At 42.5% G+C, this 22,711-nt stretch overlaps 1 protein-coding gene across 1 annotated transcript in view; it reads right to left on the bottom strand.

Moving 5' to 3' along the window:
* The window catches only part of dnah9 (dynein, axonemal, heavy chain 9), a 274,955-nt gene that overhangs the window by 117,095 nt on the left and 135,149 nt on the right, over positions 1-22,711 (bottom strand). The window contains exons 52-54 of the mRNA XM_047377712.1: positions 16,064-16,206; positions 11,780-11,941; positions 11,289-11,522 (exon numbers count right to left, since the gene is read on the bottom strand). Of these exons, the coding sequence (XP_047233668.1) occupies positions 11,289-11,522; positions 11,780-11,941; positions 16,064-16,206 (539 nt within the window). The remainder of the gene's footprint in view (positions 1-11,288; positions 11,523-11,779; positions 11,942-16,063; positions 16,207-22,711) is intronic.

Genomic DNA, 22,711 nt, shown 5'->3' with positions numbered 1-22,711 from the left:
TCAGAAATGTGTGGTCAGGGATGAAGAAGATGACAAGCTTCAAGCAGAAGGAAGATCAGACCAATGGATGTCTGGACAGCACCAATGGACTAAACACATTCTTCAATAGGGTCAGTTCAGAAACAAGCTCAGCATCTTCTTCTCCTGCCCACAGCAAAACAGACATCTGACCCTCCTTTGACCCAGAGGACCCACAGCTGTCCTATCACACCACAAATCTCTTTTCTTCCACCTCAGCCATGGACCCTTCTGCTTCTACATGTTTGCATTCAACCAGATCAGAAGATAATGATGCTCCCTTTGCCTCCACCTTCCAAGAAGTCTCAAGAAGTCAGGTGAAGAGACAATTGGAAAGACTGAACCGGAACAAGGCTGTGGGTCCAGATTGTAACAGTCCTAGAATCCTTAAGGCCTGTGCAGAGCAGCTCTGTGGGATTATGCAGCACCTCTTCAACCTTAGGCTGGCTCAGAAAGTTCCAGTGTTGTGGAAGACCTCCTCTCCTGTTCTGGTACCAAAGCACAGGAGCACCACAGGGGACTGTACTCTCACCATTCCTCTTCACTCTGTACACCTCAGACTTCTAGTACAAGACAGACTCCTGTCATCTGCAGAATTACTCAGATGATTCTGCAGTCGTGGGGTGGATCAGAGATGGACAAGAAGCTAACTACATGGAGCTGGTGGACCACTTTGGTGTAGAAACAATCATCTCATCTTGAACGTGAATAAAACAAAGGAGAAAATTGTAGATTTGAAGAAAAACAAGAATAGGTCAGACTCTATTTCCATCATGGGAGAAGAAGTGGGGGCGGTGGAGGAGTATAAATACCTAGGTGTTCACCTGGACAACAGACTGGAGTGGAGATGCAACTGTGAAGCCGTCTACAAGAAGAGAAAGAGCCAACTGCTTCTTGATGAAGCTTAGGTCCTTTGGTGTTTGCAGCAAGATGCTGCAGATCTTCTGTAAGTCTGTTGTGGAGAGTGTGATCTCTTCTGCCATCACCTGCTGGGGTAGCAACATCAAAGCCAGTGACTTTAATGGCAGGGAGCTCAACAAGCTAATAAAGAAGGCTGGCTCTGTTGTAGGGACTCCTCTGGAGATCATTGTGCAAAGATGGATGTTTCATAAAACAAAGAATATTATGTTGAACCCTGAGCATCCTCTTCATGAGACTGTTGTAGAACAACAGAGTGCCTTCAGTCAGAGGCTTCTTCAGATCTGCTTTAAGGCAGACCGCTACAGGAGATCCTTCCTGCCCACAGCCAACAGCATCTACAACGGCTCTTTAAAGAAACCGGCATAATATGAGCTACAACAACATTTAATTTGCCTTTGGGATGAATAATGTATTTTTGAATTTGAATTGAATTGAATTTGTCAGACCAAAGAACATTTCTCCACTGCTTCAAAGGTGGCACCATTAATACTATTAGAGGAGTGGAAATGAGGTACTTTCAAAAGTATTACTGGGTATCATAAATTAACAACTATAAAAATGATAAGTTTAGAAAGTCAATTGCCATCCATGGTTGTATGTCATCCAGGTAGTCCAAAAGGTAATTTATTGGTGCAGTATCATTCTTTTTAAGGAGCACACAGGTTTTTGAATCGTCAGCATAACAGAGGATAAAATAACAAGAAATAATTACAAGATAGAATTGTTATACCAACAATATAGTAAAAATAGCGATATGTGAGCATGTGGGTTTTTAAGAATAGTTCACAGTAGCTGCACTTCTGGTTTCCATGAATACAATTAGCCAGTTTGAAATGGTGCATCATTGCATGCCAAGTCAGAATGGAATAGTACTTGTACATTTCCAAAAAAAAATGTTTACAATTTGTTTTAACACATGCAGAACATGTACCAAACTAAAGTGCAGAACTCTGCATTCTGCCATTGAGCTTTAAACAGCGGCACCAAAACAAAGCCTTAGCAAGGATGGACCGCAAGGTACTCACTGGGAAACATCCCCTACTCACCCCCCTTGAGCCCTAGCAGAGTGCCCTGGTTTTTAGTTAAGGTCTTCTAGAATATTTATGTGTGGTATTTTGCTTTTGGGGTTTTTAAATTTCTATATATCTGACCTCTCACCCAGGCAAATTCACCACAGGATACCCTATCAAGTAATGGCAGGGTAGAGTGTTGTATAAACTATCATTAAGGAATGTACAAGGTCAGCAGCAATACTCGGGTAGGCTGTGAAGTTTAAACTGTGCTTAATTGGTACAAAGGGGTCTGAAATGTGCCAAAAAATACTCCAAACATCAATAAAACACCCCTAGACCCTTTAATAGGTTCATGCTTGCATGCTGTTTGAGCAAAACTGACCCTACCATCTGAATGTCACAGTTGAAATTAAGACCCACTGGATTGCTCAATGTTATTCCACTCTTACTCTCCAATTTTGGTGAGCCTTTGTTAACTGTTGCCTCAGTTTCGTGTTCTTAGCAGACACGTGTGGCTCATGATTTGGTGGTCTTCTGCTGTTGCTCCTCTTCAAGTTTCAACATGTGAAATCACAGAATAGATATTGCACACCTTGTTTGTAATAACTAGTGTTTTGCGCTACTGTTACCTTTCTATAATTTCGCACCAGTTTGCCGTTTACATCCAACCTCCACATCAAGAATTGTTGTCCACATATAATACCTTTCCTCCTTTTTGAACTATACTTTGTAAACTTGAGACATGGTTTTGCATTAAAATTTCAGCTGATCAGCACCTTCTAAATTTTAAGACCATTCCATCTGGGATCAACAACCTCATACAACATACAGTCACTGAAATTCCCTTTCCTCCTCATTCTGTTTTCTTATCTTGTTTAGATGTCGACATGCATTGAGAAGTTGCTATGTGATTGGAAGATTCTCTGTTTGTCTTTACAAGCAATTGAACGGGTATATTGAATAAAGTAGGTGCTGAGTATATATTGTAAGGATTATGATTATTGATTCATTAATATTTATCAAGAATTATAATTTGAAATCATAATTTGAGAAAAAAAGAATTAATTTCTTAACCAAAAATCATTACTTACAAATAGAAATCAGAGATGTCCTCTGGTGTGGTGATTATGGGCTAAGCTCTTAAATAATTACAAATTATTAACCAAAACCACCAACTGTCACTGTTTATTCAACCACTTCACCGAAAGTGGAAGATCTTCGACTTTGTTTTGACAGATAAATCACTCTTGCACTTGTTGGACCACTTGTTTGCTGAATATTGGACCATTTGCACATTGCAGTTCCGATGTCACAGTAACTATATAACGGACCATGAGACTCCCCACCCTTGCTTTTCAGCTTGGGACATACACACGGTTACCGGCATCTGAAGCAGCATTCTGGAGAAGAAGTCCCACATGGATTTCGTTTATTGTCCTCGTTGGCCAATGAGAAAACTAAGCGAATTAAGCTTACATGAATAAGAATCTTGTAAGTTTTCAACTTTACCGATCGAAGACATGGGTTTAACACGTAACTAAAAAAACCACGGAGTTTCAAGGAGACGGATTGCCACCCTTGTTTTGTTCCAGTCGACTGCTGAGGGTCAGATCATATTTTCCCCTTTTGCCAAGGAGGCCAGAGGACGAAGATTGACCGCTCTTCTGGAGTTAACTGCGAACACGTAGTAACCCCCCCACCCCCCCTCTCACTCTCTTCCTCTGCTCAGAGAAGACTTCAACATGTAAAATCCACCCTTTTATTATTTTTATTTCTTTATTAGGAATAGCGTGGGCAGGGTAGAGTAGGTTTTAGTGTGATTTAGAGTCGCCACTTATAGTCTAATGTGTTCTGAATTGTTCTGTGCATCCCAGCTGTGTGTGTTTTAATGCCTGAGAGCAAGCTCAGGTGCGCTGTGAAAACTGGACTGCTATAATAACCTTATGGTGAAAATCAACCATTTTCTTTGTCTTCAACTTCATGTTTTACTAGCTTGCTGCCAAAAGTTTATTACCCTTTGTCCTCTGGGTTTACAACTTTGCTTAGAGGAAGTTTATGACTGCCTGTGTCCCGCTGAGCTATACTTTGGGGAGTGGCCTCCCCGAGCTTCGCTCAGCGTCACATTATCGCTTGTTTGCCATAATTGCTGGTTTGATTCCATACTGCTGTTTTGTTTTATTTTGTTTAGTTAGATATTTTACCCCCTTTTGTGTAGAACTTTGCATGTTTGATTAGGTGAAGATTATTGAATCGGAAGAGCGAGTGTACCAGGGCTGTTGATTTAATAAATATTCACATAGATAAAGAGAACGTGTTTGTGTTTATTTTGTGCAAGAGTGATTTGTCAGTCAAAATAAGGTCAAAGTTCCCCACGTTTCGGCAGAAACAAATGATTAAACAGTGACATCTAGTAATAGTTAACAATTATTACTGAGTATTGAACGGTTGTAATTATCAAGGGCTTTAGGCAAAAATTACAACACCAGAAGACATCTCTGGTTTCAATTCATAAAGGAAGATATTTGGTTAAGAGATAAATTTTCTCAAATTATGATTTTTAATTATAATTCTTGATAAATATTAATCAATAATCATAATCCCAACACACAAAATAAATATATAATATATATATGAGGATTTATTGAAGCCAAATAATCCTGATATACCATTATTCTGGACCAAAAACCTTCACCTAACTAACAAGAATTATTCTACACAAAGGGAATAAAAATGACTACCTAACAATAATAATAAAATAAAAATATATGTGCATTTAGTGTCTATGAAGATAAAACCAGTAGTTTTATGGACAAAATGTGTAATTTGGGTTAAATGGAAAGGGAAGTCCTCCTGGTGTTCTGACATCTCGATTGCAGCGATCAGCTGATAAGATGATGGGGCAACGCCCCTTTAGCCACAACCAGTTGAACGCCCCAAATCTTGAACAAAGTCATAAAACTCTGAGGCGGGAACTCAGTGGAAAATCTCCAGCAATAAACTGGAACAAGGAGTGGTCAGACCACAAGGTACAGACCGCAGTTGCATTGAATGGAAAACATTTAAAGGTCCAACTTCTAACTCCTGGCTGATTTGGGATCAGCCAGAAAAAACATTAACCACACATGATTCAGCAGCGCTTGCGCAGCAAATCAAAACACAGCTCAGCATAAAACACTTCAATCAGTATTGCATGCAACAAGCTGATATCTTGGAATAACTACTGGTGATTCAACTTCACTATGCTTCATCCTGCCCAGACCTCTAAAATGCACCTATCCGGTTTAATATGAAAGGAACTAAATTACTTTGACATTGATTTCTTCTCTCCACCAGTTGAGGAGGTATCAGGTCTGAAGAAAAAGGAGGGGGGGGGGAACCACACGTCCGTGATCAAATTAAGAAAAAAAAAACGGTAACTTCTCATCCGTCCAGGAGGGGAAAATATGAAGCTTATAACTATATTAAACTACAGTACATGTAATTAGAAAGGTGGAGCAAAACACTTGGCTGAGAGAAGATTGGATATACTATCAAAATAAAGCATTAAATATGCTAACTGATGAACTATATTACCTTTCAACATTTAACACTATTTCCTAGATTACATAAATTAACATGAAGTAGTGTATATCAAGGTTCATGAAATGAGCACTGATTTTGAACGAGTAACTACATTTTTGTTGTAATGATCTGAACCTTGAATGAGTTCTTGCGAAGGGTGAACAATGCTAGTTGTAACTTTACTTCTCTATTAAATGTCTTACAACTCATGGTCTTTTGATGACTTATAATATTCCATCTTTTATAGCTGTTTGTGGTAACTCTACCAAATCCAAATCTAAATCAGAATTAAGGCAGCTGAAGGCAAGACAGCAGCTGCACAAAGAGGAGGAAAAAATAAATAAATTAATGTCTTCCCAAGGGAGCTTATGAGTCATAAACTGATACAGGATCGCTCACAGTGCCCTACTCCCCCCCCCCCCCCGACCCCCCCCCCCCCCCCCCCTCCCTGAACCTACCATCCACACACACATACAGAGGTCTAGCTTTAAGCTTCTTGGTCCTTGTTTACCATGACCACAGCAGCCCCTGGTGATTCACATTCTCTTGTACAGAATATTAAATAACAATTGTTAAAGTAGGGCAGGCATTGGTGTGGATGCACTAACAGACACCGGCTGCATTAATGGTGGTCTGCTACTGTGAAGGGTGTGCTCTCCAATTACAAAAGCCTGTCAGTTCGCATAATAACCCCTATATATCATATATGTTTAGTGGCTGAGTTCTAGAGTATATGGGAGATGGGGAAACAGAAAACAGGAAACTATGCGGTTTTCAGCACTAATGTCACTTATGCTTATGGGGTGTTTATGCATGTGTGATTTTGTGCGGGTGGGAATGTGTGGGCCTGTTTATGTAAGGCAGCAGAGATCCATATTATACCAAAGTTAAAGTGTGTTTGTGTAGTTGATTCTACATTATCTCACGGCGGGTAGTGGGCACACTATAATTAGGACTGCTTCACATTCAGATTTTGCATTCCATTATTTATATAGTTCTCTTCTGGCAAACAGTAAAGATGGTAAACATTAGAACAAATGGATCCAGGTGTGGATATTAAAGATGGAAACATTACATTATGCAAATACTGATTTCATACAACTAATCCTTCTGTCTGTATTACAAACAGGTTTACATATCTATGTGCTGTCAAGTTATGCATAAATGTAAGATAGAAAATACAATGCCTATAAAATATTACAACCACTTCAATACTTTTCATATTAAGTCACATTATGATCACAAATTTGAATTGATTTTCTTTCATTTTTATGTGATTTATGTGATAAACTAACACAAAGTAGCACAGAAAATTATGCATGGTTTTCAATTTGTTTTACAAATAAAATCTTAAAGGAGTGAAAAGCAGGTTTATTCAGGTCCCTTTCTCTTATACCCCCTTAAAGGGGGTAGAGAAGACGAGAAAAACAAGAATTCCAGGCGAAAGTGACCAAAATATAACTTTTTAAACAAAAAAGTCAATCTAAAGAAAATGATCACTGCACATCTCCCTGAACCTACCATCCACATGAGAAAACAGTGTTGTGGCAGCACAATGCTGTGGGGATGCTGTGCATTTTACAAAAAAATGACAGGCGCAGATGTTAGTCCTTAGATGTGCAAAGCTGGTAGAGATATACCTCAAAAGAATTTAACTGAAATAGAAGATGGTTTTATCAGGTATGTGGAAGAGGCTGAATAAAAATGGACATGCTTTTCAAATTTTCATTCAATATAAACCTTTTTTTGTTTGTTTCCCACTTCACAATTATGCACTACTTTGTGTTGGTTTATCCCAATCCCAACATAAGACAACCACACAAGTTTGTGGTTGTGACATGACAAAAGTTCAAGAGGTCTAAATCCCTTTGCAAGGTACTATTTGTGTTTTTAAAAACACTTTCTTTCCTGGGCTTTCTTTGAGGTTTTATTGGTCAATTGTATCACATTTAGAAAATACAAATAAAGCTAGAACTGACTGTCAGAAAATTATTATAAAAACTTTTATTAGTTCAGCATAGAAAAAGGAAAGATACAAGTTACAGTTTTATCTGATTCTACTGTCAAATTAACTGCTGACCTGGTAGGGTTATATCTCAATCATGCATGTGAATAGAGACAATTATGGCCTAATGCTTCTTTAGAAGCCAGCATCTGTGATAATATAGGAATCCATTGGTGCCATTGTCATGTCTGACTTGGATGTGTTTAGGTAATTTTGACACAAAGGAGAAAATTTGAACTTTAGAGAGACATATGTGAACATGTGAGATGTGCAACACGGCTTCTACAGTGTGTGGGCGTGCATGCAGTCCTAGAGATTCAAATAACAACCACCCAGCGATTTGGTGAAATCCTGTATTCAACACGGGTAGACTCTAAATCCATCTGCATCTCAGTAATTGAAAGGGTATTGGCTTTTGTTCTTCTGGGTATATCATCCCTGATTGTACACCTGACAGTAAACCTATGTTTTCAGATCTCTTACCAACACATAATTATAGAAATAGATTTTTATTGCACAACTGCAACAGTTAGGATCCTTAATACATTGAAAATAGCACTGGCAAATAAGGATGTCTTTAAACCTTTCCTGTGGGTATACAAAAATAAATAAAATATAACACAAGATTTAAGTTTTGGAAGAACAGTAAAGTTGGCAGTGAAGACAAAGGAAATTAAACACCTCATGGCATCTCCAAAACATACCAATTAGGTTTCAATTATGCACACACACTGAAACAGCTTTTTGTACGTTTGTTTGACATACAGTGCCTTGCAAAAGTACTCGGTCCCCTTGAACTTTTCAACCTTTTGCCATATTTCAGGCTTCAAACATAAAGATATAAAATTCTAATTTTTTGTGTAGAATCAACAACAAGTGGGACACAATCGTGAAGTGGAATGAAATGTATTGGATGTGTCAAACTGGTTTAACAAATAAAAAACTGAAAAGTGGGGCGTGCAATATTATTTGGCCACTTTACTTTCAGTGCAGCAAACTCACTCCAGAAGTTCAGTGAGGATCTCTGAATGATCCAATGTTGTCCCAAATGACTGATGATGATAAATAGAATCCACCTGTGTGTAATCAAGTCTCCGTATAAATGCACCTGCTCTGTGATAGTCTCAGGGTTCTGTTCAAAGTGCAGAGAGCATCATGAAGACCAAGGAACACACCAGGCAGGTCCGAGATACTGTTGTGGAGAAGTTTAAAGCCGGATTTGGATACAAAAAGATTTCCCAAGCTTTAAACATCCCAAGGAGCACTGTGCAAGCAATCATATTTAAATGGAAGGAGTATCAGACCACTGCAAATCTACCAAGACCCGGCTGTCCCTTTAAACTTTCATCTCGAACAAGGAGAAGAGTGATCAGAGATGCAACCAAGAGGCCCATGATCACTCTGGATGAACTGCAGAGATCTACAGCTGAGGTGGGAGAGTCTGTCCATAGGACAACAATTAGTCGTACACTGCACAAATCTGGCCTTTATGGAACAGTGGCAAGAAGAAAGCCATTTCTCAAAGATATCCATAAAAAGTCTTGTTTACAGTTTGCCACAAGCCACCTGGGAGACACACCAAACATGTGGAAGAAGGTGCTCTGGTCAGATGAAGCCAAAATCGAACTGTTTGGCCACAATGCAAAACGATGTTTGGCGTAAAAGCAACACAGCTCATCACCCTGAACACATCATCCCCACTGTCAAACATGGTGGTGGCAGCATCATGGTTTGGGCCTGCTTTTCGTCAGCAGGGACAGGGAAGATGGTCAAAATTGATGGGAAGATGGATGGGGCCAAATACAGGACCATTCTGGAAGAAAACCTGTTGAAGTCTGCAAGAGACTTGAGACTGGGACGGAGATTTATCTTCCAACAAGACAATGATCCAAAACATAAAGCCAAATCTACAATGGAATGGTTCACAAATAAACGCATCCAGGTGTTGGAATGGCCAAGTCAAAGTCCAGACCTCAATCCAATCAAGAATCTATGGAAAGAGCTGAAGACTGCTGTTCATGAACGCTCTCCATCCAACCCCACTGAGCTCGAGCTGTTTTGCAAGGAAGAATGGGCAAAACCTTCAGTCTCTCGATGTGCAAAACTGATAGAGACATAAGCCAAGCGACTTGCCGCTGTAATTGCAGCAAAGGGTGGCGCTACAAAGTATTAACGCAAGGGGGCAGAATAATATTGCATGCCCCACTTTTCAGTTATGTATTTGTTAAAAACGTTTGACACATCCAATAAATTTAATTCCACTTCACAATATTGTCCCACTTGTTGTTGATTCTTCACAAAAAATTTGAATTTTATATCTTATATATGTTTGAAGCCTGAAATGTGGCAAAAGGTTGAAAAGTTCAAGGGGGCCGAATACTTTCGCAAGGCACTGTAAATTTATCAGCTTACTCTAAGGAACTCTGTCATCTTTGTAATGTCAGACTTGTTTACTGTGGATCATAAGACATGAGTTGTTCTGTTATGGGATTATTCTCTTCTGCAGCCACTCAGAATTTTGGGGTTCCTCAGGGATCTGTGTTGGGTCCATTGCTGTTTATTTTGTATGTTCTCCATTTGGAGTCTTTTGAGGTAGCACAATAACCCTTTTGATTGTTTCACTGGAAATGTTCAGGTCTAAACAACAGTTAGGTCAAGCACTAGAGCAAACTGCTGTAATGTCCTAATAAAAAGAGGTTGAAGAAATTGGTTTTGCTAAATCTAATTTAATCATTTGTTCAGTTAATGCTTTTGGTTCTGGCTTCACTCAGCATCTCTTCTGTCATGACTCCAGGTGTAATTATTAACAACAATTTTAAACAGAGTAACACATTTAGTGCTTTTCTAATATTCAGTTTTGTTCAGCTAAGGGTTATTGATAAAGTGAAACGTTATCTCTGTTTTTAAGACACTGATGTGGTTGTTGTTCTTGTCTACACAACTATAATGCTCTGTGTATGTCAGACCAGATCAGTCATCCTTGCAACATTTACAAACAGTAATGTTTGTAAGATGAAGTTTGTTTCTGATAGAGTGAGATGCATATCTCAAAAAACAAAATAGTTCTCTATTTTTTATTTACTTAAAAAAATGGCACATCAAAATTAAATGTAATCTTTATAACCCATGAAAAAATATTTGGCATTACAGCCATCAAACCCTTCTTCATATTGCTGACCAACATTTGACATTTTCCACTGGTATTTTGGTAATTTATTTTTGATGATGAGCCCCAGGTCTTTGAGATTGGAAGGCCTCTGTACCATCACTCCAGTCTTTATCTCGTTACACAGATTCTTTATCAGTTTCAAACAGCGACCATGAATGCACCACTCCATAACATTAACATTGCTTCCAGTCAGAATAAACATGTTTAAAAAATAAATGTTCTAGGGGTATGAATGATTTTCAGCTTAACTGAATGAGAAATATCATGCCATTTTAATACCACCTAATCTTGTTCCACGATCTCGTTACACCCCTACTTTCTAAAATCTGTAATAAAGGAATCCTCACTGTCTGAGGACCTTCTCTCACTATTCTGACTAACTGCCTATAGGACCTACAGTTTGACTGATGATGTCGCTGCCTATGACCTTCAATGCACATTCTAGGCATGCCAGCTCCTTGCAGTTATGGCATTTTTCCATCTATCACTGGCCTGCATGGGCATCAAATTAGGTTCAAATCAGACAATTTTCTCTAGGTGATTAAATATCTAGCTACAGGACTGAATGTTTCAATTGAGGTTACATTAAAGATGTAAATACCTGAGCAGATGTGCTGCTGAGCTTTTGGAGGCCATTCTCCAACCGCTCCATCTTGGCGGTAAGCTCTTTGCTCCTCTGGTCCAGCAGGCTGCGATACAGCTTGATCTGCTCCAGGAAGGACTTGGGTGTGGTGTAGTTGTAGCGGCGCTCATTAACCAGGTACTCCTTAGATGTTTGATTGACACTCGTGTGGACATAAGCCATGAATCTGCTCACCGACTCCTTTACCTGAGGCTGCATGATTTAAGAGTCACCAGTTACATTACATGAAATGTAGAGGACTTTGTAGCTTGCAGTGACAGGTAGTATTTCCTCAGACTAAGGCATAGATTTCAATTTTTGTGGCCTTCAGTCTGCTTCTGAAATGAATATCACATTCGTTTCGTCACGGAGGCTGATACTCTAAATTACATTTTCAGGAGGAGAACTTCCTTTTTTGTGGGTGACCTCCATGTATGTGCTGTGTATATTAAATTGGGAGTTTCTCTCACTTCAATATTCTCCACCTCCTGCAGGAATCTGAAGCTGACCGATTCCAGTGCCTCCTGTGGCCACTCATGGAACCAGTCAATTGCCATGCAGTTTACCAAGGCGGGGAACTTCCTGCTTCGAACCCTCAGTTTACTGCCGACCGGAGAGAAGCAGAGGGCAACCTGCAAGGGATGGCAACAAACGACAGATGTTGAACTCAGACAAAAAAATAGATCATTGGGTGTTTTTAGTGGAGGAATGTAGACTTACAGAAAAAAAGCTCGCTCAGACTATCACGCCTTTGTGGTCAAGAGGGATAATGGAGAACTGTGAATTAATTATCTGCAGCTTCATCATTAGGCAAATAAAGCTTCCATCAAGTATGTGGATTAAAGGGGTGTGTTGAGCTGTGGGATATGTCAGACTGATTTTCACTGCTGGAGACTAACAGCTGGCTTGTTGAGACACTCAGCCAGATGCTTGACAATTTCAAACTGAAGAAACAAACAAGCAGAAGGCACACCCAGAGACACTGCTGATGGTACTCACTCAGCTTGGAGGAGGCAAAAAAAAGTTGCATGGTTTTCTTTAACATCCTAAACAGGATTTTATTTGCATTCAATAATATATTTGAATGGCTTGAAAAGAAGTAAAAAGAGAGGAGGTTTCAGTTGAAACGTTCAATCAACCCTTATAGAATATTCAGTAAACCCATTTATAACAACATCTGTGGGATGAGGGAGAAGTTTAATTTTAGACTAAATTATTATTCTGGAGGTTATATTCAAAGGCCTGGACACAAGCAAAAATATCTGTCCTCTCTTTCAGCAGAAGTTTTGTATGATTCCACCTTGGGCCACTCTCCTGGGATGTGCTCAGTTTGTGTTTCTGCTGCCAAATGTGGATTCTGAGGTGTGTTTGGAATCATCCCCATGCTACACAAGGCATTATCTTCTTTTCTTGCACATTTCTCAGAGGGTGTGATATTTGATCTTATAATGTGTTGGTATTCACTGAAAGCAGTAGTTCCTATGCTAAAGAATATTTTTGCACTTAGTATTATTTCCACTATTTTGTGTTTTTTGAGGTATGTAATCAATTTGTACACTATTTCATTAAAGACCCCAGAAAAAACTAAATTTAAAACTATTACTTTGATTTTATATGTACTTTTTTCAGTATCTTTGTAATTAAGAATATTTGCTGCTTTAGTATATGGCATAAAAAAATACTATATACATTATATCCACTGCTCAAAAAAATAAAGGGAACACTTAAACAACATAACTCCAAGTAAATTGAACTTCTATGAAATCAAACTGTCCACTTAGGAAGCAACACTGATTGACAATCAATTTCACATGCTGTTGTTCAAATGGAATAGACTACAGGGGGAAATCTTTGGCGATTAGCAAGAAACACTCAATAAAGGAGTGGTTCTGCAGGTGGGGACCACAGACCATTTCTCAGTACCTATGCTTTCTGGATGATGTTTTGGTCACTTTTGAATGTTGGTGGTGCTTTCACACTCGTGGTAGCATGAGATGGACTCTACAACCCACACAAGTGGCTCAGGTACTGCAGCTCATCCAGGATGGCACATCAATGTGAGCTGTGGTAAGAAGGTTTGCTGTGTCTGTCAGCGTAGTGTCCAGAGCCTGGAGGCACTACCAGGAGACAGGCCAGTACACCAGGAGACATGGAGGAGGCCGTAAGAGGGCAACAACCCATCAGCAGGACCGTTACCTCCACCTTTGTGGAAGGAGGAACAGGAGGACTGCCAGAGCCCTGCAAAATGACCTCCAGCAGGCCACAAATGTGCATGTGTCTGCACAAACGGTTAGAAACCGACTCCATGAGGATGGTATGAGGGCCTGACGTCCACAAATGGGGGTTGTGCTCACAGCCCAACACCGTGCAGGACGCTTGGCATTCGCCAGAGAACACCAGGATTGGCAAATTCGCCACTGGCGTCCTGTGCTCTTCACAGAAGAAAGCAGGTTCACACTGAGCACATGTGACAGACGTGACAGAGTCTGGAGACACCGTGGAGAGTGATCTGCTGCCTGCAACATCCTTCAGCATGACCAGTTTGGCAGTGGGTCAGTAATGGTGTGGGGTGGCATTTCTTTGAAGGGCCGCATGGCCCTCCATGTGCTCGCCAGAGGTAGCCTGACTGCCATTAGGTACCGAGATGAGATCCTCAGACCCCTTGTGAGACCATATGCTGGTGCGGTTGGCCCTGGGTTCCTCCTAATACAGGACAATGCTAGACCTCATGTGGCTGGAGTTTGTCAGCAGTTCCTGCAAGATGAAGACATTGAAGCTATGGACTGTCCCGCCCGTTCCCCAGACCTGAATCCGATTGAGCAGATCTGGGATATCATGTCTCACTCCATCCACCAACGTTATGTTGCCCCACAGACTGTCCAGGAGTTGGCGGATGCTTTAGTCCAGGTCTGGGAGGAGATCCCTCAGGAGACCATCCACCTTCTCATCAGGAGCATGCCCAGGCGTTGTAGGGAGGTCATACAGGCACATGGAGGCCACACACAATACTGAGCCTCATTTTGACTTGTTTTAAGGACATTACATCAAAGTTGGATCAGACTGTAGTGTGGTTTTCCACTTTAATTTTGTGTGTGACTCCAAATCCAGGCCTCCATTGGTTAATAAATTTGATATCCATTGATGATTTTTGTGTGGTTTTGTTGTCAGCACATTCAACTTTGTACATAACAAAGTATTCAATGAGAATATTTCATTCATTCAGATCTAGGATGTGTTATTTGAGTGTTCCCTTTATTTTTTTGAGCAGTGTATATATAAAATAAGCCACAAATGGATACTTCATAGTGAATAAAATGGAACTGTTTCCCATGTTCTTGAGGTGGTTTATACCCATAGAAAGCTGGCATGGAATCAGAACACACTCACTGATAAAAACAGCTAAGCAGTCAGAATGAATGATCTGATTTAGATGTAAGTTGGTACACATACAGATGGATACATAACGTATTCAATTTGCAAGGACGTTTTTCAGCTAGAATGCAACATCTTGAGGGTTTTTGTGGTGGCATCACAAGTGGAATGACTGGCTTTTCAGACCATTTCCAGAGCATCTGACATTTAGTCAAACCCCTGAGTGAAGGTTAACAGACACGGAGGATACCTCCTTGAGGCATTAGATAACATTAACAACACGCCATAGTGTTTGATAGGGATCCATTTTGTGGGTTTGCAAGATAGGTCATATTGTGCAATTCGTCAGCATGTGGAGTGTACAATTGGCACAGTAACCCTATGCTGGAACCAGTAAGAATGTGAGAGCACCCACACACAATTGAATCATTTACATAACTATTGCTTGTCTGCATGTGTACCACATTAGGTCCAAATCAGATGTGATTAATTTTTTCTTGGTATTCTTGTCACTGAGTGTGTGGCAGGGATTGACCACCAATAAGTACTGAGAAACCTGCTACCCCTCTTTCCTTGTTAACCCCTCAAACCCATCCCCATGGACTGGGAGCCACGCATCAAAAAGCCTTCTTAAGGCATGTTAAATTGTGGCCTAGTTTAGCAATTTATGCCCAAAACACAGAGTGACATGCTGAAACACACCCTGAGCACATTTCATTCAATCCTTGAAGCTTGCCAACATTTCTGGGAAAGTGCCCTTTCCATCCAGACAAGCAGTTTAAATAGAAAGAACTAAACAGTCAGAAATCCACTCTATAGAACATTGCCCATGGGATTGACTTCTTTATTTATTCACTCCGCAATCTAGAGAGGCTTGTGCTGGGAGTGGGTTTGGGGTGGGGGAGGTGGTGGTGTACGCTATAATAATGACAGGATAAGCAGCCCTCTGGAATCTCTTCCTCCCCAGGGGAACAAAGCGACTACACATAGGTGAAATTATCTGCAGCTAAACGGCAGCTTTTCTGCTCATGCTGGTGATTTATAATGACGTCCTCCAACACCCAATGTATTCAAGTTCATCTGAAAGTGTCAGGGAAGAAAATTGTCTGGGTTGAAGCTCCTTCATAAAGCCAGATGTTTATCTAAGTTTGAGAGTTTTTTTTTTTTTTTTTCAGGAATGGTAAATTAGAGTGTGAGGTGGCAAGCTTTTGCTATATTAAGAAAGGATGGAGATCAAACATAGGGGAAGCTCTGCGAAGAAGATTAATGCTTCACTCTCCACTGGAAGGGAGCCACTGAGAACAGTTGTTTCTGGATGATTACTTTAGAAATTCACAGTAGCAAAAAAACAAGCGAGCCTTTGTCCTATCTAACTGCTTCACCTTGAGCTGCCTGCGAACACGGTCAATGAAGAACCTCCAGCAGTTTTCTCTCGTATCCATCAATCCTGAGCTGTGGACCTCTGGCCTCACGCTGCCAATGATGTTCTCCACCTCATCATCTGGAAACAAGTCAGGAATCTCTCCTGGAATGAATAAAATGAATCACATTAGTGCTGTTCCGGCAGACCACTTCTTAATGTGAGCTTTAGCTTTCTGAGAACTCTGATAAAGTTTCTTATCTTGTTGGGATCTGAGCTGACACTGAGCACAGCGACTTTTAAATCAAATCTAGCTGTGGTAATAGAGGTGGAGACTACAGGAGATTATGCAGAGGACTTATGCTTATACAGATATCTGCTTTAACTCACAGTTCTACTCTAGCATCTGATGAGCATAGAATGTGCAGATGGATGCATGGGTGTATGATGAGTCAAAGAAAATTAATCCTATATAACTTCCGATGCTTTAATTATTATTTCACAACGTAACTCCAGCTGCTCCCTGCTTCATGCTGATGTTTGATGCTAGGCAAAATAAAATCATTTCAAACAGCTTTACCCTAATGCCTTATTTCCATTTAGTTTTAATGAATCCAAGATTAATTTAGTTTAATCTATGATACCAACAGAACAGTAGTTTAACCAGTTTTTATGCTAAATATATATTTTCTCAGCACAAGTTTGCAGAAAATACAAGGTAAAGGGACCGGTGCAAAGAGGATTGGGTGGCGGACGAAGGTGGAGACCTCAACGGCCCGATCCCCGGATGCTTAGGCTGGCTCTAGGGACGTGGAATGTCACCTCGCTGGGGGGGAAGGAGCCTGAGCTTGTGCGGGAGGTCGAGAGATATCGACTAGAAATAGTCGGGCTCGCCTCCACGCACAGCGTGGGCTCTGGAACCCATCTCCTTGAGAGGGGTTGGACTCTCTTCTACTCTGGAGTGGCCCACGGGGAGAGGCGGCGGACTGGTGTGGGTTTGCTTGTTGCCCCCCAGCTCAGCCGTCTCGTGTTGGGGTTTACCCCAGTGGATGAGAGGGTTGTATCCCTGCGCCTTCGGGTTGGGGAGAGGTCTCTGACTATCATTTCAGCCTACGGGCCGAGTGGTAGTGCAGAGTACCCTGCCTTCTTGGCGTCCCTGTCGGGGGTGCTGGATAGTGCCCCTCTCGGGGACTCCATTATTCTGCTGGGGGACTTCAACGCCCACGTGGGGAACGACAGTGACACCTGGAGAGGCGTGATCGGGAGGAATGGCCTCCCCGATCTGAATCCGAGTGGTGTTTTGTTATTGGACTTCTGTGCTAGTCACGGATTGTCCATAACGAACACCATGTTCAAACATAAGGGTGTCCATCAGTGCACTTGGCACCAGGACACCCTAGGCAGGAGGTTGATGATCGACTTTGTTGTCGTATCATCAGACCTTCGGCCGCATGTTTTGGACACTCGGGTGAAGAGAGGGGCTGAGCTGTTCACTGATCATCACCTGGTGGTGAGTTGGATCCGCTGGAGGAGGAGAAAGCCGGACAGACTCGGCAGGCCCAAGCGCATAGTGAGGGTCTGCTGGGAACGCCTGGCGGAGCCCTCGGCCAGGGATGTATTCAACAGAGAGAGCTTCGACCAGATCCCGGGGGATGTTGGAGACATAGAGTCCGAGTGGACCATGTTCTCTGCATCTATTGTCGCTGCTGCTGCCCATAGCTGTGGCCGTAAGGTCTGCGGTGCCTGTCGTGGCGGCAATCCCAGAACCCGGTGGTGGACACCGGCAGTAAGGGATGCTGTTAAGCTGAAGAAGGAGTCCTATCGGCTGTGGTTGGCTTGTGGGACTCCTGAGGCGGCTGACGGGTACCGTGAGGCCAAGCGTGCTGCGGCCCGGGCTGTGGCAGAGGCAAAAACTCGGGCCTGGGAAGAGTTCGGTGAGGCCATGGAGAAGGACTACCGGTTGGCCTCGAAGCGATTCTGGCAAACCGTCCGGCGCCTCAGGAGGGGGAAGCAGTGCTTTGCCAACACTGTTTATAGTGGGGGCGGGAGACTGCTGACCTCGACTGAGGACATTATCGGGCGGTGGAAGGAGTACTTCGAGGATCTCCTCAATCCTGCCATCACGCATTCCGTGGTGGTAACAGAGGCTGGGGACTCGGGGTTGGACTCTTTCATCACCCAGGCTGAAGTCACCGAGGTGGTTAAAAAGCTCCGCGGTGGCAAGGCTTCGGGGGTGGATGAGATCCGCCCTGAGTACCTCAAGTGTCTGGATGTTGTAGGGCTGTCATGGTTGACACGCCTCTTCAACATTGCGTGGCGGTCGGGGACAGTGCCTCTGGACTGGCAGACTGGGGTGGTGGTCCCCCTTTATAAGAAGGGGGACCGGAGGGTGTGTTCCAACTACACTCCTCAGCCTCCCTGGTAAGGCCTACGCCAGGGTATTGGAGAGGAGAGTCCGACCGATAGTCGAACCTCGGCTTCAGGAGGAACAGTGTGGTTTTCGTCCCAGCCGTGGAACACTGGACCAGCTCTATACCCTCTACAGGGTTCTCGAGGGTTCATGGGAGTTTGCCCAACCGGTTCACATGTGTTTTGTGGACCTGGAGAAGGCATTCGACTGTGTCCCTCGTGATGCCCTGTGGGGGGTGCTCCAGGAGTATGGAATCGGGGGCCCTTTATTAGGGGCCATCCGGTCGCTGTACGAGCGGAGCAGGAGTTTGGTCCGCATTGCCGGCACTAAGTCGGACCTGTTCCCAGTGCATGTTGGACTCCGGCAGGGCTGCCCTTTGTCGCCGGTCCTGTTCATAACTTTTATGGACAGGATTTCTAGACGCAGCCAAGGGCCGGAGGGGGTCTGGTTTGGGGACCAGTGGATTTCGTCTCTTCTTTTTGTGGATGACGTGGTCCTGCTGGCCCCCTCTAGCCAAGACCTACAGCATGTGCTGTGGCGGTTCGCAGCCGAGTGTGAAGCGGCTGGGATGGGGATCAGCTCCTCCAAGTCCGAGGCCATGGTACTCGACCGGAAAAGGGTGGCTTGTCCTCTTCAGGTTGGAGGGGAGTTCCTGCCTCAAGTGGAGGAGTTTAAGTATCTCGGGGTCTTGTTCACGAGTGAGGGAAGAATGGAGCGGGAGATTGACAGACGGATCGGTGCAGCTGCCACAGTAATGGGGGCGCTGTGCCGGTCCATTGTGGTGAAGAGAGAGCTTAGCCGAAAAGCAAAGCTCTCAATTTACTGGTCGGTCTACGTTCCTACCCTCACCTATGGCCATGAACTTTGGGTCATGACCGAAAGAACGAGATCACGGATACAAGCGGCTGAAATGAGCTTCCTCCGTAGGGTGGCCGGGCACTCCCTCAGAGATTGGGTGAGGAGCTCGGCCATCCGGGAGGAGCTCGGAGTAGAGCCGCTGCTCCTCCACATTGAGAGGAGCCAGTTGAGGTGGCTCGGGCATCTATACCGGATGGCTCCTGGACGCCTTCCTCGGGAGGTGTTCCAGGCACGTCCCACCGGGAGGAGGCCCAGGGGACGGCCCAGGACACGCTGGAGGGACTATGTCTCTCGGCTGGCCTGGGAACGCCTTGGGCTCCCCCTGGAGGAGCTGGAGGAGGTGTCTGGAGAGAGGGACGTCTGGGCGTCTCTGCTGAGTCTGCTGCCCCCGCGACCCGGTCCTGGATAAGCGGAAGACGACGAACGAACGAACAAGGTAAAGAAATCAGCAATTAAGCCTCAAGTCTCTCGAGAGATGTCTTGAAAACTTCAAACTGCAGGGGTCCTGCTTGTGTAAAGTAATACACCCTACTTGTTGGGTTGAGATCTTGTTTTTCCTGCATACCCAAAGATTTTGCCCACTTAAACACCTGAATGTTGAAAAGAGTTGAGGTTAATTGCCCTGCTGGAAGGTAAACCTCTGTCCTGTTCTCATCTGTCAGGAAGACATTGTTTTCCCAATCCTTGAAAAACACAGCATGACGCTGCCACCATCATGCTTTATTGAGGTGACTGTGGCTCAGTAGGAAGAGTAGTTGTCTTACAATCAGAAGATGGGTTCGATTCCAGCTTCCTCCTGCCATATGTTGATGTGCCCCCGGGCAAGGCACTTAATCTCAAGTTACCTACCGATCTGCGTATCGGTGTATGAATGTGTGAGCGTTAGTGAGTGCGATTGGGTGAATGTGACTCTAGTGGAAAGTTTGAGTGGTCTGTATGACTGGAAAAGGGCTATATAAGTTCAGTCCATTTACCATTGTGGAGACTCTGTGCTAAGCATGTTAAGACATGTTTAGCACCTGCTAAGTATGCACCAGACATTGGTGTTGCCTTTATGCCCCAGCAGTTTAATGTTAGTCTCCTCTGACCATGGCACCTTATTCCACATAAAGGGGCGAATGGGGCTCAGGTGGTAGGAGTTCATCCTGTAACTGGTGAGCTACTGGTTCAAATCCCCACTGTGCTCATCTCAGTCATTGTGTCTTTGGGCAAGACACTGCACCTGCCTTGCCTACTGATAGTGGTCAGAGGGTCTGGTGGCGCCGATTGTATGGCAGCCTCACCTCTGTCAGTCTACCCCAGGGCAGCTGTGACTACAATGTAGTCTACCACTGTCAGTGTGTGAATGTGTGGATGACTTACTGTAGTGTAAAGCCCTTTGGGGTCTATGAGGACTTGACAAGTGCAGGCCATTTTACCGTTTTTACCATATGTTTTCTTTGGGTTTGCTTTTTCTTTGCAACTCTTCCATGAATACCTAGCTCTGTACAGTGTGCAGCTTATGATCAATTGACAGTTACTACCATCTCTAATGAAGATCTGTCCGGGTTCCAAAAGGTTTGGAGTAGAGACACAGGCTATCCTATTTCTAATATTAAAGTTATTAGTGATGTGTGGGTCATTCATCTATGTCTTTATATTACTTTTGTTTAATTGCAGCTGTTATTGTAGTAATGTTGAGTCTAATGGATATCATATCAGGTGTGGATCAGTTTTATATTTTTGTGTATATCTGTGTATGTAAAACAAGTCTACTTACTATTTAACACAATCAATCTAGAGTATTGTTTGTTGCTTGCTTGTTAAAATTGAAAGAAAAAAATACATCCCAGATTGTAAGAAAACTAAACGGGAGGGGGATTAATACATTTGCAACCCATTATATGTTTCAACATCATCAAGACTAAGCTAAAGCCTTCATCTTTTTGGCAAAGTAATGGGAGCTGATGAAAAGGAGACTCTTGAGAGAGAGATTACAGACCTGCAAGGCAAAGGCTTGTTTCCAAAAATCACAGCCTGCTAGCATGTTTACTGGCAGATGTCTGGATTTCCTGGGAATACAATGTAGGGATCTCAGTGACTAATTTCCATTTTTTTGGTTAGTTAGTTTTTTTTTCTTCATTTGCTGTAAAATATTATTATATTTCCTTGAGCAGTAGTCTCCACCGGCTTTTTCAAAAACCTTGAAAGGCCTTACAAAAATTAATTAATAAAAGCTTCTTTCGTCCCAAGGCCCTGATTTTAAAGGCTGTTTTTCCAATTGTTAGCAGCAAGGGACAATTAAAACCATATACAGTAACCTGTCAATGCATTTTCTGATGAAGAAGAGAGTTTGGTATCTTGCTGTGTTACATTTATGTTTAGTGACAAATTAAAGAGTGTTACAGTTCTATGAATGGTGAAAATGAGCAAAGAGAATTCATAGAGTTGAAAAATTAAAAAAAGGCAACTATAAAACAATATGTTGTAATGTTTGCTGATGTGAAAGATAAAGTAAAATTTAAATGACAAGTCTTTATAAATGCTGTAGATATATGAAATGATGATATGCGGAAAAATATATTTAGGCCATCTCAACTTTTAGCTTGACTACTGGGAGCATAAATGCTAACTGTTTGTTCTCAGAATGTTTTGATTACAGAGTCTTACTCTAAGAAACCAGTTTTCTCTGCCTATCTTTGCAGTATTTAGCTGTAAGCTGTGGCCATTTAAATCTACAAGATAAATTTTGTTGTCACTTTTGCTTTTTATTGCTATGACAATTTCACGAAGGAGGTCCAGGTTTAAAAACACAGCCAGTACCTTTTTGATTGAAGTTTCTGTTTTCCCTGCTCAGGACTGTTTTCTCTGGGTGCTTCAGCGTTTTCCAACAGTGCAAAAACATGCATGTCAGGTTAACTGCTCACACTGAAGGACACTTAGTGACATTTTTTGGTGAGAAGATTGTTAGTCCTGTTTGTCTCTGTGATGCCCTGTGATGGACTGGGGACCTGTTGTGGGTGCCCATTAGCTGCTGAAGATACAGAAAGTGTGTGGATATAGAAATTGGATGGATAAATAATCTGGGGATCCTCAGCGGGTTCTGCTTCCAAACTGGAAGGAAAACCTTAAAAACCAGACATGATTGAAATCACACTATAATGGCTCAAGCTTGTCAGGCGTGTTATTGTTATGAAGAGTCTGAAATTATAATGAACTAGTTTGTTTGGTGCACCTGAAAAACCTTTTCAAATATTTCCCCTCGGTTTTGATGCACCTCTGGTTGAGTACTACCTAGCAAAATATTTGTTGGGATGGGGTTTCAGTTTTTAAAAGATTCAAAGATGTGGGAGGTTAGTGATATCTGCCTATTTAGAAGGATCAGGAAGAAAAAATATATTTCATCATGACAATAGTTTAACA

Source organism: Girardinichthys multiradiatus, chromosome 10 (assembly GCF_021462225.1).
Source record: "Girardinichthys multiradiatus isolate DD_20200921_A chromosome 10, DD_fGirMul_XY1, whole genome shotgun sequence".
Classification (NCBI taxonomy): domain Eukaryota; kingdom Metazoa; phylum Chordata; class Actinopteri; order Cyprinodontiformes; family Goodeidae; genus Girardinichthys; species Girardinichthys multiradiatus.
This window is presented reverse-complemented; position numbering and strand designations above follow the sequence as displayed.